General features: G+C 44.6%; 1 protein-coding gene across 2 annotated transcripts in view; it reads left to right on the top strand.

Annotated features, from left to right (window-relative positions):
- The window catches only part of RABIF (RAB interacting factor), a 9,184-nt gene extending 984 nt beyond the window's left edge, over nucleotides 1-8,200 (top strand). Inside the window, exons 2-3 of one of the 2 annotated variants that reach the window (XM_046679380.1) lie at nucleotides 6,941-7,192; nucleotides 8,071-8,200. In XM_046679380.1, coding sequence (XP_046535336.1) covers nucleotides 6,941-7,186 — 246 coding nt within the window. In that variant the 3' untranslated portion in view covers nucleotides 7,187-7,192; nucleotides 8,071-8,200. Of the gene's footprint in view, nucleotides 1-6,940; nucleotides 7,363-8,070 lie in introns of those variants that run through there. The other variant, XM_046679379.1, reaches the window with a different exon arrangement.
- The last annotated feature ends 8,730 nt before the right edge of the window (nucleotides 8,201-16,930 follow it).

Here is a 16,930-nt window from a genome sequence, read left to right as displayed (position 1 = left end):
CCGGTCCGTGAGGGGTCCCCGGTCCGTGAGGGGCTCCGGTCCGTGAGGGGTCCCCGGTCCGTGAGGGGCTCCGGTCCGTGAGGGGTCCCCGGTCCGTGAAGGGGCTCGCGCCTGTGAGGTGTCTGGGTCCGTGAGGGGCCCCTTCCCGTGAGGGCTCTGAGCCCCACCGGGTCTGGCGTCCTGGGCCGGCTCTTGAGGCCCGCAGGTCTGAGCGCCTCTCCGGTAGCCCCGTTGCCAAATGGCGCCCGAGTTCCGCCTCCACCCGCCGCCAGTCCTCATTGCCAGGGTCCCTTCTGCCGGGCGCTGTCCGCTCCGAGAAGAGCCCCAGGAACAGCACGTGCAGTGTAGGGATGCGCCGGGGTAACTCCCGTATCACGCATGCCTAGCAAGTGCTGGGATCGAGTTTCCCAGGGGAATCCCATTGTCAGCGGGACAGCTCTGCAGCCCTGAAGATCCGGTGTGAAGGAAGTCTGCTGATTGTCTTCACCTTAGGGGTTCCCATCCCTTCCTACCACCGCCCTCCGCAAGACAGCTGAGAAAGCAATGGTTTGGTAAGCTTTTCACCGGAGTGTAACGTGGCCCAGGAAGGTGTGAGGAGTACCCTCATTGCAACCCTGTCCCTCAAAATGCGCTCTGCCCTCGTGACCTGTCCCGCTGGGAACTGGGTTTCCACGTAAGAATGCTAGGGTGGGCACAAACGTTAGGTCTGTGGCACGGTGCTGCTGGATCTAGTGAGTGGAAGCCAGGGATGCTGCCCGCATCCTACAAGGCACAGGACAGCCCCCCAGAGAGAGTTCTCCAGCCCAAATGTCAGGAGACCCAGACGGAGACGCCATGGCCGGAAGACCGCAAAGCGCTCTCCCACCCATGCTCCCTGCCAGCCCCATGAAATCATCTGTACTTGATGTTTATGCCCCTAGACTATGAGGCCTTGTGTCCTGTCCACTTCCGTATCTCCCACACCTGGACTGTGCGTATAAATAAGAACTGAGTAAATCCTTGGATTGAAATAAATTAATGAATAGAAGCTATGAGTCCGGTGTAAACCATGGGTTAGCATGGATGGAATGGATCAGTATGTTTAACTGGTACCATTGCTTCTCTGTTTGTGCAGCACGTGATCTGTGTTCTTTTCAAATCATATAAATGACATCACACACAGTGTTCATACGCTCGCAGTAGGTACTTCTCAAATCTTACCTCAAGTTGTGGCAGAGGAAATTATAGTTCAGCGGAGTAGAGGTAGGTGAATAGCAGCGTGATGTTTCATGGTTGTGAGGGAGACTGGGATATTTGAAGCACTGAAAAGTTCAACTTGGCCAGGACATAGAATGTCATAAAAGCAGCAAGAAATGAGGCCACTCACAGTTAAGGTGATGGGAATAGAGGAAGTGGGCTCAAGAGAGACTGAGCCAGGTGCCAGTCAGCTGTAGATAGGGTGGAGTGACCAGAGCTGACCGTGAAGGGTCGCAGAAACCTAAAAGGAACAGAGGTGTTGATGTGAAGATGTAGGAGTAATAATCTGGGGGCAAGGAGAACACTGGTTCCCATCTCCAGTATGTGGGGTATCAGCGTGGGCGGCACTGAGGAGCCAGTGGTTTTTTCTAACAAGAGCCTTGTTTCCATGAAGAGAAAATAAAAAGGAAACAACAGTTTGTGAAGGTAGGAAAAGGAGGATGATGTTATAAATGAGAGTTGTTTGCTTTTTTATCTTTTTTGGAGGAGTGGAGTTGCAGCATGAGTAGGCAGTGGAAGATGGGCTCATGGGAGAGCAAGTGTGGAGCAGTGTTCGGATAATATGAGAGCAGAGGACCTGAAGGCAGTAACCAAGAGCGGTTCCTGCTAAAACTAAACGTGCTCTTAACATGTGACCCAGCAAGTGCACTCTGGGACCTTTATCCCAGGGGAAATGAAAGCTTATATTCACACAAAAACCTGTATGTGAATGTTCATTGTACCTTTGTTCATAATAGTCAAAAACTAAAAACGGCCCAGCTGTCCTTCACCAGATGACTGATTAAACAAACTGTGCTACAGCCATACCGTGGAGTTAACTACTGATACACTCAACTTGGATGAATCTCCAGGGAATTATGCTGAGTGAAAAAAGCCAGTCCCAGAAGGTTTACTGTATGATTCCATTTGTATGACATTTCTGAAGTAACCAAGGGATAGGAATTACGGGGCTGGGGATATTGGTGAGTGTGGTTATAAAATGTAACAGGAGAGGGCCGGCTTGGTGATGTAGTGGTTAAATTCACATGCTCTGCTTTGGCAGCCCGGGGTTCACTGGTTTGGATCCTGGGCATGGACCTATGCACTGCTCATCAAGCTGTGCTGTGGTGGCATCCCACATACAAAAATGGGGGAAGATTGGCACTGATGTTAGCTCAACGCCAATCTTCCTCAACAAACAAAGGTAACATGAAGGATCCTTGTGGTGATGGAGCTGTTCAATGTCTTGACTGTGGTGGTGGATACATGAACTTACACGGGATAAAATTGATAAAACTGTATAGAACTACATATACACACAAATGAGTACAAGTAAACTAAGAAAATCTGAATAAAATCTGGGTTGTATCCCTGTCGATATCCTGGTTGTGATGTTGTGCTATAGTTTTGCAAAATGTTACCATTAGGGGAAACTGGGTAAAGGGTACATGGAATTTCTGTATTATTTCTTTTTTTTTTTTAAGATTTTTTTTTTCCTTTTTCTCCCCAAAGCCCCCCAGTACATAGTTGTATATTCTTCATTGTGGGTCCTTCTAGTTGTGGCATGTGGGACGCTGCCTCAGCGTGGCTTGATGAGCAGTGCCATGTCCACGCCCAGGATTCGAACCAACGAAACACTGGGCCACCTGCAGCGGAGCATGTGAACTTAACCACTTGGTCACGGGGCCAGCCCCTGTATTATTTCTTAATATAGAAATAATTATCATTTATCTGTATCTTTGTATTATTTCTTCGCTATGTATGAACCTACAATTATCTCAATAAAACTTTAAAACTCATTTTAAAAATCAAGACATTATGCTAATGAAATAGTCACACGCTGCATAATGATGGTTTGGTCAACAACAGATGGTATATATGACAGTGGTCCCATAACATCAGTACCATATAGCCTAGGTGCATAGTAGGGTATACCATCTAGGTTTGTGTAAGTACACTCTGTGCTGTTCACACAACAACCAAATCGCCTAAGGATGCATTTCCCAGAACGTGTCCACTTTGTTAAGTGACACGTGACTGTAAACCAGTCACAAAAAGACAAATACTGTATAATCCCACTTACATGAGGTTCCTAGAGTAGTCAAATTCATAGAAGCAGAAAATTAGAATGGTGGTTGCCAGGGGCTGGGGGGAGCGAGAAATGGGGAGTTTTTGTTTAATGGGTACAGAGTTTCAGTTTGGGAAGATGAAAAAGTTCTGGAGGTGAATGGTGGTGATGATTGCACAACAATGTGAATGCACTTAATACCACTAAACTGTACACTTAAAAATGACGTAAGTGGTAAATTTTAAGTATAGTTTATCACAATAAAAAATCGGGGGCGGGGGGCTGGCCCAGTGGCACAGCGGTTAAGTTCGCACATTCCACTTCTTGGCGGCAGCCTGGGGTGCCCGGGTGAGGACGTGGCATCGCTTGGCAAAAAGCCATGCTGTGGTAGGCGTCCCACGTATAAAGTAGAGAAAGATGGGCATGGATGTTAGCTCAGGGCCAGTCTTCCTCAACAAAAAGAGGAGGATTGGCGGCAGATGATAGCTCAGGATTAATCTTCCTCAAAAAAAAAAATCAGGGATCAAAATGGAACATGCATCTCAGCTATGTTAGGCAGTATTGTTCTAGTTATCTATTGCTACATAACAAAAGCACCCCAAAACAGTGACTTAAAACATTAACATTTATTTTGCCTATCAATTTGGGGGTTGACTGGGCCTAGTTAGGCAGTTCTTATTCAGGGTCTTTTATGTGATAGCAGTCAGAGGGGTCATCTCAAAAGCTTTTTCACTCATCTTTGCCTGGGGACTGGGAAGACCCAAACACGTGAGCACTGGAACAGGCTTTGGGGGCCTCTCAGTCTTTCAGTGGATCTTTCCACATGGTCTCTCTGCATGGTGGCCTCAGGGTAGCTGGGGTTCTTACATAGAACCTGAAGGCTCCCAGAGCAAGTGTTCCAAGAGAAACTAGCAAAAGTGGCGTGGCCTTTTCTAACCTAGCCTGTCACTCCCACCACATGATATTCAGTATTACATTCATCGAGGCAGTCACAGTGGCCTGCCCAGGCTCAAGGGGAGAGGCAAGGACTCCACCTCTTGGTGGAAGGATTGTCAAAGAATTTGTGGACCTGTTTTAAAACCACCACAAGTACTCACTGAAGGGGGAAAATCATGAAAAAGTTACCAAGTTTACTCTGTAGTCTAACAGTTTTTATTCTCATCTATATTGTAGCATGCTTGCCAAGCTTCCCATAATGAGAATGTATTTTTACAAAGAGAAAGAAAACATTTTATTTTTAAAAGGGTACTGTTAACAGCTCTTGAAAAAAGGAAAAGGAGTTCCACTGAGACATCAATAGAATCTCACTGAGTTGTCATGTTCTACATATCTCTGAGGAGCCTGGCCAGGATTCAGGGTACTAGCTGGGGTCCTGACAGCAAAGTTAACCCTTCTGGTCAGGGATCTGACTGGCAACTTTGGCCCCCAACCGGGTTAGCTGCCTCAAATTAAATCTTAATTCTTGATTTCCACCCCAGTAGTCTTTAGAGACTGCTATATCCCCCATATTACCTAACCCTAGCAGTTGTGCTCGGCATGGCAGTGAATAGGTTGAGATCCATGCACAGATACACATATACATGGTTATATATAGGTATAGTCTTGTGGGCCTGACTTATAGCATTTAAATAAAAGTGGGAATGTTGACAAATCGAGGGAACAGGACTCAGAATGACTCTTTGAATGAATGGTTAATAATAGTATTTCTCTTAAATCATTAATCAAGTGAGATTGCAGAGGTGGCGTTTTGCTCTTTAAATGGGAACAGTGCGAGGGAAGCTGGTGCTTTGTTGGATGCCTCCTGAAGGCTAATGCTTAAATAGTCTTTAATTTTCTTCCCTTCCATTTAGTTAAGATGTGACTTCACCCCTACAATGTAGGGGATAGGCCAGAAATAGTTTTAAGGAAATTTAGGCCCACAGAAAGTTACAGTTAGGACTGGAATCCAGGTTTCCTGGTTCCTGAATTTTGATTTCTAACTCCCTTTGCCTCTGCCTGTTCCCATTTTCCTTTAGGGTAAAACAAAGCATTAGGAACTCATTTTAAACATCAGATGAGGCAAAATGAGTGACTGGAATGATAATATAACAGGAGGATGGACTATCTCATTTTGTGATGTCCTCAGATGACCTCTCAGGTGACAGCAAAGGGTAGAGCACAGACGTGTTTTAATAAGCCAAGGGTTTGGAGGATGGGGAGTAGAAATGTTCTGAATGGTGCTCCCTCCTCCCTATCAGGGATACGCTACTGACTACAGTATAGCCTGGAGTTCAGAAGTGCAAACTCTAGGGTATTTAATACACACTGGTAGCTCTTGTGGACTTCCTAACTGTAGCATTCAGGGAGAGGCTTACTCATCCCTACCAAAGCATTTACCTTTTTTGGACTAATGTCAGTCCAATTTCTAAAAGTTTTTTGCTTTTATTCTGATTGCCAATGCCAGACTAGCACACTGAGGCCATCCTGTTTTGTTAGAGTTTGGGGATGCATTAAACATGTATCATAGGGTGGAAAATAAGTGTTTTGGTAGCAGCCATAATGATGAGGAGCAGAGGTGTAACAAGCTTTGCTGGCATTGTATTTACAGTAGTCTGGGGAAGCTAAAGGTGTGTGAACTAGCCATATGGAAGAAATTAAAGGGAGTGTGTGTGTGTGTCTGCATGTGCTTTCATAGCAGCATGGCAGTGCCAGAGGCTTTCTCCTAAACCTTGGGAAGCCATGTTAATTAGCGGGTACAAGGATCCTAATGATAATCCAAATTCTCAAACTAGATTTTCCTTTTTAATGTTCTTTTTATAAGGTAAATCTAGCATATTCATAACAATGGTGGAATATAGGAAAGCCAGATATTCTGTATTATTTTAACAAATATTTGAGTTCCTTCTCTATATCAGTTACTATTCTAGGCACTGGGGATATAGTAATGAACAAGAAAGATAAGCTCCCTGCTGTCCAGGGGCTGACATTCTAGTAGAAGGAGACCCATGGTAAATAAGTAAGCCAATAAATTAAGAAGATAATTTCAAAAAATGGTAAGTAAACATAAAGAAGGAGTGACATAAGGGAACTTTTGGGGGTGATAGGATATGTTCATTATCTTGATGGTAGTGGTTCATTGGTGCATACATGTGCCAAAATGTATCAAATTGTACACTTTGAATATGTGCAGTGAGTGTGTCAGTTATACCTCAGTAAAGCCATTTTAAAAATAAAAATACAGTGCGCAGTGTGGAAAGCTAATTCAGATTGTTTGGTTAGGGAAGACTTCCTGAGGAGGTTACAGTTGAGCTGTATATCAAGAAGGAGTTGGCCTTGCCACGATCTGAGGGCAGAGCAGACTTACTCAGTTTGAAGAAGGAGCATAAAGAGCTAGAGGGAGATTAGGAACAGATAGGGCCTTATAGGCCATGGTAAGGATAGCAATGAAGCCAAGTTACCACAGCAACCAAAGTTCTTCTTTCATGTCTCTTAAGAATCAGGGCATGGATCAGAGGTAGCAGAGAAGCCACCCAGCCTCCTAGTCTGTAACTTAATAACAGAGCTCCTCGTTTCGTTTTCATTCCGAGAAACTGCTAGGGTGAAGTGTAAGTATAAGTAGAATGGGGGTGATGATGTGATTGAGCCAGTTCAGCTTTTGTATTCTTTCTGCCACTACAGCTTTTTCTTCCCTCCATGAGAAAGAAGCCAGCTCTGGCTGATGGCAGCAATCCCGATGGCGATATCCTCCAGGAACACTGGCTGGTTGATGACATGTTCATCTTTGAGAACGTGGGCTTCACCAAGGACGTGGGCAACATCAAGTTTCTGGTCTGCGCGGACTGTGAAATTGGACCAATTGGCTGGCATTGCCTAGATGACAAGAAGAGTTTCTATGTGGCCTTGGAACGGGTTTCTCATGAGTAATTGAGGGTAGGAGGACTCAACTCCACCCCAACTGTAAAAGCTACTCTCCACAAGAACTGGCATTTAACGTGGTATAATTGTTCTGCTGCCACCTTCTCTGTACCAATATAAATTATGAGTATCAACATGTCCAGCTTAACATGCAGAGAGCTAACCCTGCTTCCTTAAAGCCTCAAGTGCATGCCTCTTGCTTAATTCACTTCGCATCACAATATTTCCTAATGTCCCCTTTTCCCCAGTTTTAGGACACTGGAATGCTTCCACAAATCTTTTCTCATCCCTAGCATTCTGCCCAGGTGCTCTCCTACCCAGGGGCTCCCTCATTTTTTGCTCTAAAAGAGCAATAATCAACCTTGTAGCCACAATGACACATGACAAGTGATGCTCATGTGCTGATAGTTGAAACCACCTTTATCTCTCTCTCATTCAAAAAGCATATAAGTATCTGACAGTGACTTTATTGTATGCTAATTTTATCTACCATAATTTATTTTTAAAAGTAAAGCATTTACAAACTTCACTATTTAAACTACTAATCAGAAACACATTACTTTGGACATACCTCTAATACCATGTTCGAGAGCCTCTACTCCAGATTGATAGTGATTTTTATTGTGAAGATGAACGTGGCCCCTCTTCCATTCAGACTCAGTGTGTTTTCTCTTCATATTAGCTCCTTGCTGCTATATCCTGTAAGTTGAAAATCAGATTTTCACCCCCATCTGGCAGCCACCCCAAGGAAAACTCAGCCCTGGCCATTTTCCCAGGATCTCTTGGAATCACAGTGGAGGATGTGGGATATCGGAGGGATAGGCCTTTGCCATATTATCTGCGAGTTTACAGGTTTGTCTGCTCTGGACCAATAACTCTTCCTTTATTCTTAGGAACAACTTCTTTAATGGACATTGTCATCATTCACTGAACCTTCTGGACATGGTCTTCACAGAGTTTGAGTTCAATTGGAATCTATACAATCCAGAATACAAACTTTCTATCCAGATGCCTCTATTTCTACAGCTGTGGGGTTGCTCTGGCCATTTGATATTAGCAAACTTCTTTAACCATTCAATATGATGTTCAGTTCTGCCATTTCTCTTCTGAAATGACTTACCATCTTAAAAGAAATCTGTATAACCAGGTTTCAGGTATCTCCCATCATCCCTACCTTTAAGAGTCAGGAGACCTAGAATTGAAATAAGGACTAAAAGGAGACCTTACAATCTGCAGTCCATTCTTTTGCATCTGTTTTCTGGTTGCCTCCTCATTCCTGTCCCCCAAACTTACTCTAAGGGCTCCCCAACTAAAGTACAGGCCTTGGGCATGATTTTATCACCCACCTACTGCCCTAGAAAGGTAGCTTCCCTTCCCCAGTCATAGCCTCAATGAGCTCTAGTAGAAAACAAGAGAACTGTTTTCCAGACAAATGCTCAGATGCCTATGATTATGGCATTTGCAGAAAAACAACCGAGAATTATCCACTAGGTCAGAAGAAACAAAATAGATGCCTCTCGGCATATGACCCCTCATTATAAGCCAAAACCTAGGCAAAGCATTTTTTTAAATTAGGCTTTGACTTTTCTTTCCTTTTTTAATCACAGAAATAGTACCCATTCATTGCAGATAAATATGAAAATGGGTGTAAAAGTTTTTTTAATCACCTGTATTACCACCATCCAGAGATTGCCAATGGTAATGTGGCATATATCCTCAATGTTTATATATATATATATATATATATAAATATGTATGGTTTTGTAAAACAAATATGAGATCATACTGTACTCTTTTATAACTTGCTTTTTCCATTTAACAGAATACTGACTTTTCATGTCAGTAGATCCATCTATGTACAACATTATTTTTCGTATTCCATTGTATTTCTGTACAATAATTTAAACAATCCACTATTAGATTGTCTCCAGTTTCCTATAAATAGTGTGATGTAATGTGCAACCTTCTAGTTAAATCGGTATACATATTCTTACCTATTTCCTTGGCATACATTATAATAATTAGAATTGCTGAGTATGCACATTTTCAAGGCTTTACTGTATTGACACGTATTCCTCAAAAACACCTGTGCTAATTTTCCCTCCTCCAGCAATGTACAAGAGAACTCATTTCTCTGAACCCTAACACTGGGTATTTATTATCATTAAAAGGACATTTTGGGGGCCAGTCCTGTGGCAGAGTGGTAAAGTTCATGCACTCTGCTTCAGTGGCCCATGTTTTTGCCGAATCGGCTCCAGGGCACAGACCTAGCATCACTCATCAAGCCATGCTGAGGCAGCATCCCACACAGCAGAACTAGAAGGACCTACAGCTAGAATATGCAACTATGTACTGGGGGCCTTTGGGGAGAAGAAGAAAAAAAAAGTTTGGCAACAGATGTTAGCTCAGGGCCAATCTAAAAAAAAAGCAAACATTTTGCTACTTTAATAGAAAAAAAAGTATCTCATTGTTTTAATTTGCATTTATTTCTAATGAAATTTTTATATACTTATTGGTTATTTGTATTTTTTTGAGAATTGCCAAACGTTATTGCCCCAGTAGCCAAAAATATCAATATTCTGCCTTTTCAGCTTGATTTGAAAGAAATAAAGGCATTTGAACAGAGGAAATTAGATTCCTGTGTGTCCTTGGGAAGAATATATAATTTGAAAAAGAGAGGAGAGCCGAAACCTGAAACTTAGGGTTTATCTTGAGGTCTGTCAACTACTAAATTAACCGCTTAGTGTCTGCTATAAAATGAGAATGTCATCTCTTCCTTCCCCTCACACAAAGGCTCTCAGTAAAGACTTGTGAATCAGTTAACTGCTATTTGCCATAGGTAGATGGACGTAACCCATGCTTGCTACTATGAGTATAGAAACCTGCAGTTTCTGTTGGGGAGAGCAATTGGTTTTTCCAAGGCCAAGTTGTTTCTACAAAATTCTTTTTTAACACATAATCAAAGATGAACAGTGGTGTACTGACATTTTACATATTGTTACCATGTCAGGTATGAGGCTGCTCAAGTAATTCTAACAGAACTAATAAGACTTCTGCTCCTGGTAATGCAGAATGGCTAATTTGGATTGACCATCCCACTAATGGCAAATAGAAAGACTGTACAAAATATTTTAAAAATCCGAAGGCATCAGAGAGCTAACATGACTGAAGAATTACTGAACCAGGACCGGTAAGATCATGGAGGCCTTGGGAAGTGGGCTGAGTGTTATGGGCTACTGTTTTGGGGGCATTTGCCAAACTTGGAGGAGGCAGGTCAGAAAGCGGCTGATGGGTGATGTTGACAGCCTTCCAGAAGTAGGGGACAGGGCCTGTCAAAGGATCGTGGGCCTGATGCGTGTCCCTCACTTTGGGTTGAGGCCCTCAGTCCTTTGCACCCCAGGATCAGGGATGAACTAGAAGTAGGAAAGTAGGAAAGCCTCTCAGGATTGCAGCTCAGCTTCCAGTGCTCTCAATCCTTGAAATTAGCTGACGGTCATCCCAAAGTGGTAGTTTCCCCAACCTCTTGGCATAAGCAAACAAAAACCCTTTCTAGAGGAAGATACCATCAGCCTAAATTTTGAGTTGTTTTTACAAACAATTTTGCTAAGTTGATATCCTGAATACAACAGAATGTAACCAAGCATATGAGACAAGATGACAAGAAAACTAGTAAAACTATAGTGGACACGTGCCCAGAGAGGCTGGAGACACTGGGGCTATCAGACAGAGCCTGTGAAATAACTGCTTGGTCTCTTCAAGGAGATGTACAAGTTCGGGGAAATTCAGCAGATACTTGGACATGTGAAAAACCAAGTGGACTCTAGAATTTTAAAAAAAACCAATCACCAAAATTAAGAATTCAGGAAGGTTTTTAACAGCAGATTAGACACAGCTGAAGAGAGAACTAGACAACTGGGAGCTAGGGATAACTTTAACAGTAGACTTGCAAGACCACCACACAAAACCTTACACAACATTACTGAGAGAAATACAAAAAGCAAACAAATTTATGGGGCCAGAAAACTACAGCTCACAGGACAAATCCATTCAAGCCAGCATCCAATTTGTTGAGATTCAGCAGCCTTCGAGTTAAGAATGGTTTTTACCTTTTTAAATGGTTATATAAGTATCTACATAGTATTGTCTCTTAGCCCACAAACTAAAATATTTATTATCTGGCCCTTTAATAAAAAAGTTTAGGGGCTGGCTCTGTGGCCTAGTGGTTAAGTTCAGTGCACTCCACTTCAGTGGCCTGAGTTTGTGGGTTCGGATCCCTGGCATGGACCTACACCACTCGTCAGCCATGCAGTGGCGGGGACGCACATATAAAGTGGTGGGAGGTTGGCACAGATGCTAGTTCAGGGTCAATCTGCCTCAAGCAAAAGAAAAAAAAGTTTGCCAACTCCTAATATTGTAAAGGTGTCAACTTTTCCCCAAACTGATGTATAACTTTAATAAAATCCCAATCAAAAACCCAACAGTTTTTTTGTGAAATTTAATAAACCGATTCTAAAAGTTATATGAAAATGCAAAAGACTGAGAATAGCAAAGACAGTCATGGAGAAAAACAAGATGAGAGAACTTCTCTATTGGATAGACATTGTCGTTTGTCACGAGAACAGACGAATAGATGGAACAAAATAGCTCAGAAACAGACCCATGCATATGGATACTTGATTTATGCCAAAGGCGAGGGTAACGATTTGGACAGGGCATGAGGAGAGCTGCAATGCGGTAATGTTTTTTTTTTTTTCTAATCTAGGTAGTGGTTATGTAATAAATTGTTAAGCTGTACATCTTTGGTGCATTTTTCTGAATATATATTTTCATAATAAAACAGTCTTTAAAAGAATGTAACCAACGGTCCTGTACAAAGCCCAGTTTACTAAACATCAGTTCTTCCCTTCAGTTGGATGACATTTCTTTTATAATATCTCATTTGAAAATTAAACCCTTGACTACTTCCTCACCTCTCAGGAAGGTAAATTCCATAAGCGTAGGGACCACAACTCCTGTTTACTATTATACCCTTGGTGCTTGGCCCACTGTCTGCCACATTTTAATAGTCTGATAAATAATTGTTAAAGGAATTTAAAATAAACTCCAGTGAAAGCTATATCATTTTAATGGGACTAATTTAAAGTAGTTCATGCAGTTTTTTTTAATGGAGGGTAGAGTGAGCAATATTTCTGATGCAGAAATAGTGGGTTAGAAATTAGGTATGGCACTTTTTTCCAATGCCTTTTGACAAAGACAGTGAAAACAGATGTGGTACACAGACTCATGCAGAGAGTACGTCAGTGTGGCCATTACCGTGGCTAAGTCTTCAGAGGGTAAGAAGATGAAGGTGTTAACTTCAGCAGTGCCAATTTTTCAGTTGTAACCAAGGTTTTCTTTTGTTTGGGAGAACTGAATTCTGGAATATGTGTCTGACTGTCAGAATGTAGGGTTGTGGCAGAAGTGTCCACCAAATTCACTTCAAGTCTTTTGAAAATTTGAATGCATTTTGCCTCATATAGAAACAATGTTATCCATGATGAGTAGTTTGTAGCCTATGACACAAAACTAAGTGTACCCAAAGCATAACATTATAATAAATGATTCTCATTTTGGATGCCAGGAACAAGTCCTCTGCTACAATTAGAACAGGGTCACTCTCTAGATCTGGTGACCCCAGACAGATTCTATTTCAGATTGGGGCCAGGATGAACTGTGACCTGGGGAAACGAGTGAGGAGATAGAATGTGGGCAGGGGAGACTTGTGGCCCTAAGGAGGTAAGGGGAGAGTGATAACTCCCACGGGCTTATACATTTAACCCCCCTTGGTCCTGAATGGCCTCTATGAGACATGAAATAGGGATTGGGTGGAAATGGGGGTTTCATCCTAGGGAGCAGTTGCCCCAGTCAAAGGGGAGGTGAATTTCAAGACAAGACAATACGGAAAGAGAGTGAGTTCATGAAGTCACCCTACTTGGGCAACTAAACTAAGATGACCATCAGTTGTAAGTAATTCAGTCAACTGAAAGCCAGCTGCTGCCTGTACAGTCTTGGCACTGGCTCAAGAATGAATAGCCAGGCACAGCCCTGATGTCTCCCTATTTAACCTGATTCTCCACCACTGAATGAACAGGATATTCTTGTTCCCACAAAGCCTCTCCATCTCCTTTTGCCCCTCCCTTGCCCAGACTCCCTGTGGTTGTCATTCAGTTCAGTGTCATTTAACTGCCGTGCAGTGGGGAGGCTGGGGAGAGAGCACGTATACGAAAGGAGACAGGCTTATCAGGATTCTTTAGATTGCTTGAAAACTAGAGTTGCCCATGGGCCTTTCCCTCTGAACCGTGGAATATTTAAAATTCCTGAAGAGTTGTATGAAAATGGTGTGTCTGCAATGGCACTGAAGTAGAGATCAGTGGGGTGATATAGAGAAAAGGAGGAGGAAAAGTTAGAGACAAAAATCTCAACTTGGGAACCAGCCCTGATGGCCTAGTCGTTAAAGTTCGGCGCTCTCACCACTTCGTGGCATGGGTTCGTTTCTTGGTTGTCAAAAGACACCACCCGTCTGTCAGGTGCTAGGCTGTCGCAGCGGCTCACATAGAACTAGAAGGACTTACAACTAGAATATACAAGCATGCTCTGGGACTTTGGGGAGGGGGAAAAATCTACGTCTAAATCTAAGCAGTCTAGATCATAGAGATCTACCTTGTAACAGGACTAATTTTAATTGGTGTGAGGTAAAGAAGCATAGTGTCAAGAAGGGGTTTGTGTAATTTCCACAAATAAGACTGAAGATGTCACTGTTCCAAACGTGTTCATAACCCCCCTGGGTTAGAGGCGACTCTATTCAGTAGAGGGATGGAAGGACGTTTTTAACTGTCAGAGTCTGCCTACCAGAAGGTAGAATGAATGCCTAGAAAGGTGAGCAAGGGAGAGACGATGGTGTTGAATTTATGACTTTTGAGTTTATGGCCACGTAGCTTCATTTTAATCGCTGATATGCCCACCTTCGGCAGGATCTAACATTTGAGTTGTTTTGCTTGGGGCAGTGACAGACAATGAATAACCATGTCTTAGCTTTGTATAGACAAGAGTTTTCAAAGTACTTACTTGAATGTTCACCCACACATTCTCACCTTATCCCTAGCCCAGAGGCATCCCCATAAAACCCAAGAGTTGAGACCAAAGAACACTTTTCAGAATTTGAAGTTAACCTTTGCACCCTGGACTTAAACTACCCGAGCCACCAGAACAAGCATTTAGTTTCAAAATGTTCCAGGATTCTTTAGAATAACATGTCTAGAGTCTTGTGGAAAAACAGTTGCAGAAATCCAGGGGCCAGCTGGTCTGATGTCACACTGGCAAGTGACACAGTAACTTTGAGTCTTCCTGGGTTCTGTCAGCAGAAGGTCATTACAGGGGCTGGCCCCGTGGCCAAGTAGTTCAGCTCGCGTGCTCCACTTTGGTGGCCCAGGGTTTCACCGGTGCGGATCCTGGGTGCGGACATGGCACCACCACTCCACAGGCCATGCTGAGGCGGCATCCCATATAGCACAACCAGAGGGACCTACAACTAGAGTATACAACTACGTACTGGGGGGCTTTGGGGAGAAGAAGAAGAAGAAGAAAAAAAAAAAGGAAGATTGGCAACAGATGTTAGCTCAGGTGCCAATCTTTTTTTTTTTTTTTAAAGATTTTATTTTTCCTTTTTCTCCCCAAAGCCCCCTAGTACACAGTTGTATATTCTTCGTTGTGGATCCTTCTAGTTGTGGTATGTGGGACGCTGCCTCAGCATGGCTTGATGAGCAGTGCCATGTCCATGCCCAGGATTCGAACCAACGAAACACTGGGCCGCCTGCAGCAGAGCATGGGAACTTAACCACTCGGCCACGGGGCCAGCACCCCTTTTTTTGTTGTTTGTTTGGGGTTTTTTTGCTTTTGTTTTTTTTTTGAGGAAGATAGCCCTCAGCTAACTACTGCCAGTCCTCCTCTTTTTGCTGAGGAAGCCTGGCTCTGAGCTAACATCCGTGCCCTTCTTCCTCTACTTTATATGTGGGACACCTACCACAGCATGGCTGCCAAGCGGTGCCATGTCCGCACCCGGGATCCGAACCAGCAAACCCCGGGCCGCCGAGAAGCGGAACGTGCGAACTTAACCGCTATGCCACTGGGCCAGCCCCTCAGGTGCCAATCTTTGAAAAAAAAAAAAAGAAGAAGAAGAAAGTCACCACAGCTGCAGACTTTCCTAAGGCAACAATTCAAGTCTCCAAGTCTGACCCACATAAACTGGGTGCAGACATCTTTCCCCTGGGAAGTGAGACTAGGAAGTGACAGATGCTTTGGGTTCCTCTGGAATGTGCTGAGCAAATATTAAGGGTAATCTTTGTGGGGTATGCAATCATTTGATAAAACCCAACGCCAGGGCCTGCCTGGTGGTGTAGTGGTTCAGTGTGAACGGTCTGCTTTGGCTGCCCAGGATTCGGGGGTTCAGATCCCAGGCGTGGACCTACACACCACTCATCAAGCATGCTGTGGCAGTGGCCCACATACAAAATAGAGGAAGACTGGCACAGATGATAGCTCAGGGACAATCTTCCTCCCCCAAAAAATTTTAAAAAACTAAAACCAAAAAAAACCCACAAACACCAATTAACCCTCCCAAACTAGGAAATGGGCTAATTTGTTACACTTAGTTTCATAGAAGTAAAACCTCATCTCAGACAGCTAACAAACAGCCTGGGGAGAGGGCAAATGTGTGCATGCCCTTTAGCATGGAAAAACATAAGCCACCACTGGAAAAAAATATATACACAAGTAACATGTACATACTGCCTAAAATGCTACTGTGATCACATCACTGCTGGGACAAAAACCCTCAAGGACGCCCTGCACAGCCAGCGGAATTACCTGCAAACTCTTCAGAGTAACATTCAAGGCCCCACGCTGCTTCCCCATCCTCACCCCACAAGTCGTCTCCAGCCTGCGTCAGTCAGCCTGGGCCCCGGCTCTTGCGGCAATCTGCCACCCGAACTGGATGTGCTGCCCCAGGCAGAGCGGGGGTAGACTCAGTCGGCCGCACCTGCAGCGCCTCGCCCATTTCGTCCCGGCACCTGGCTCTCCTCACAGCATCCTTCCTTCTCAGGCGCTTGCCGAGCTCCTCTGCGCCGCCCGCCCGGGTTTACGCACTTTCGAACCAAGTCCGTGGTGTTGCGGGTGTAGAGACCTAAGACAAATGGTGTCTCCCCAAAACCTTCAGCCTCTCAGAGGCAGCACGCGCCCCGACAGAGTAGAAGACGGCCTGGCGGGCGGGGAGGACCCGCGTCCCCGAGGCTTTCGCCCGGGGTGGTATTACCAACTCCCCACAGCCAGGCCGCCCAGCGCGGGGCGGGGAGGGGCTCGGGGGGCCTGGACCAGTGAGAGGACGCGGAGGGCGGTCCCTCGGCCGGGCCCAGAGGGAGCCCCGCTGGGAGGCGTGGCCAGCAGCTCGGCGGGTATACTGCCCGCATCAGCAGCCGGCTCCGGGAGGGCTGGTGTTGCGGGAGGCCTTCCACCTGTCGGAGCGGCCATGGTGAGGTGGCGCTGGGGGCCCGAGGAGCCCACGGAGAGGGGGCTGCGCGGAAGGGCCGGGGGCGCGCAAGCACTGCTTTCCTGCGCCCCTTCTCTGCGAGAGGCGGGTGTGAGGTCGAATACTTCCGAGCTCCTGGCAGCGCGCGCTGGACAGAGGGACACACTGGACAGAGGTGCGCGCTGGACAGAGGG

This window comes from Equus quagga, chromosome 12, assembly GCF_021613505.1.
Source record: "Equus quagga isolate Etosha38 chromosome 12, UCLA_HA_Equagga_1.0, whole genome shotgun sequence".
NCBI classification, from domain to species: Eukaryota; Metazoa; Chordata; class Mammalia; order Perissodactyla; family Equidae; genus Equus; species Equus quagga.
Note: the sequence above shows the minus strand (reverse complement) of the source record. Positions and strands in the feature narration are given on the sequence as shown.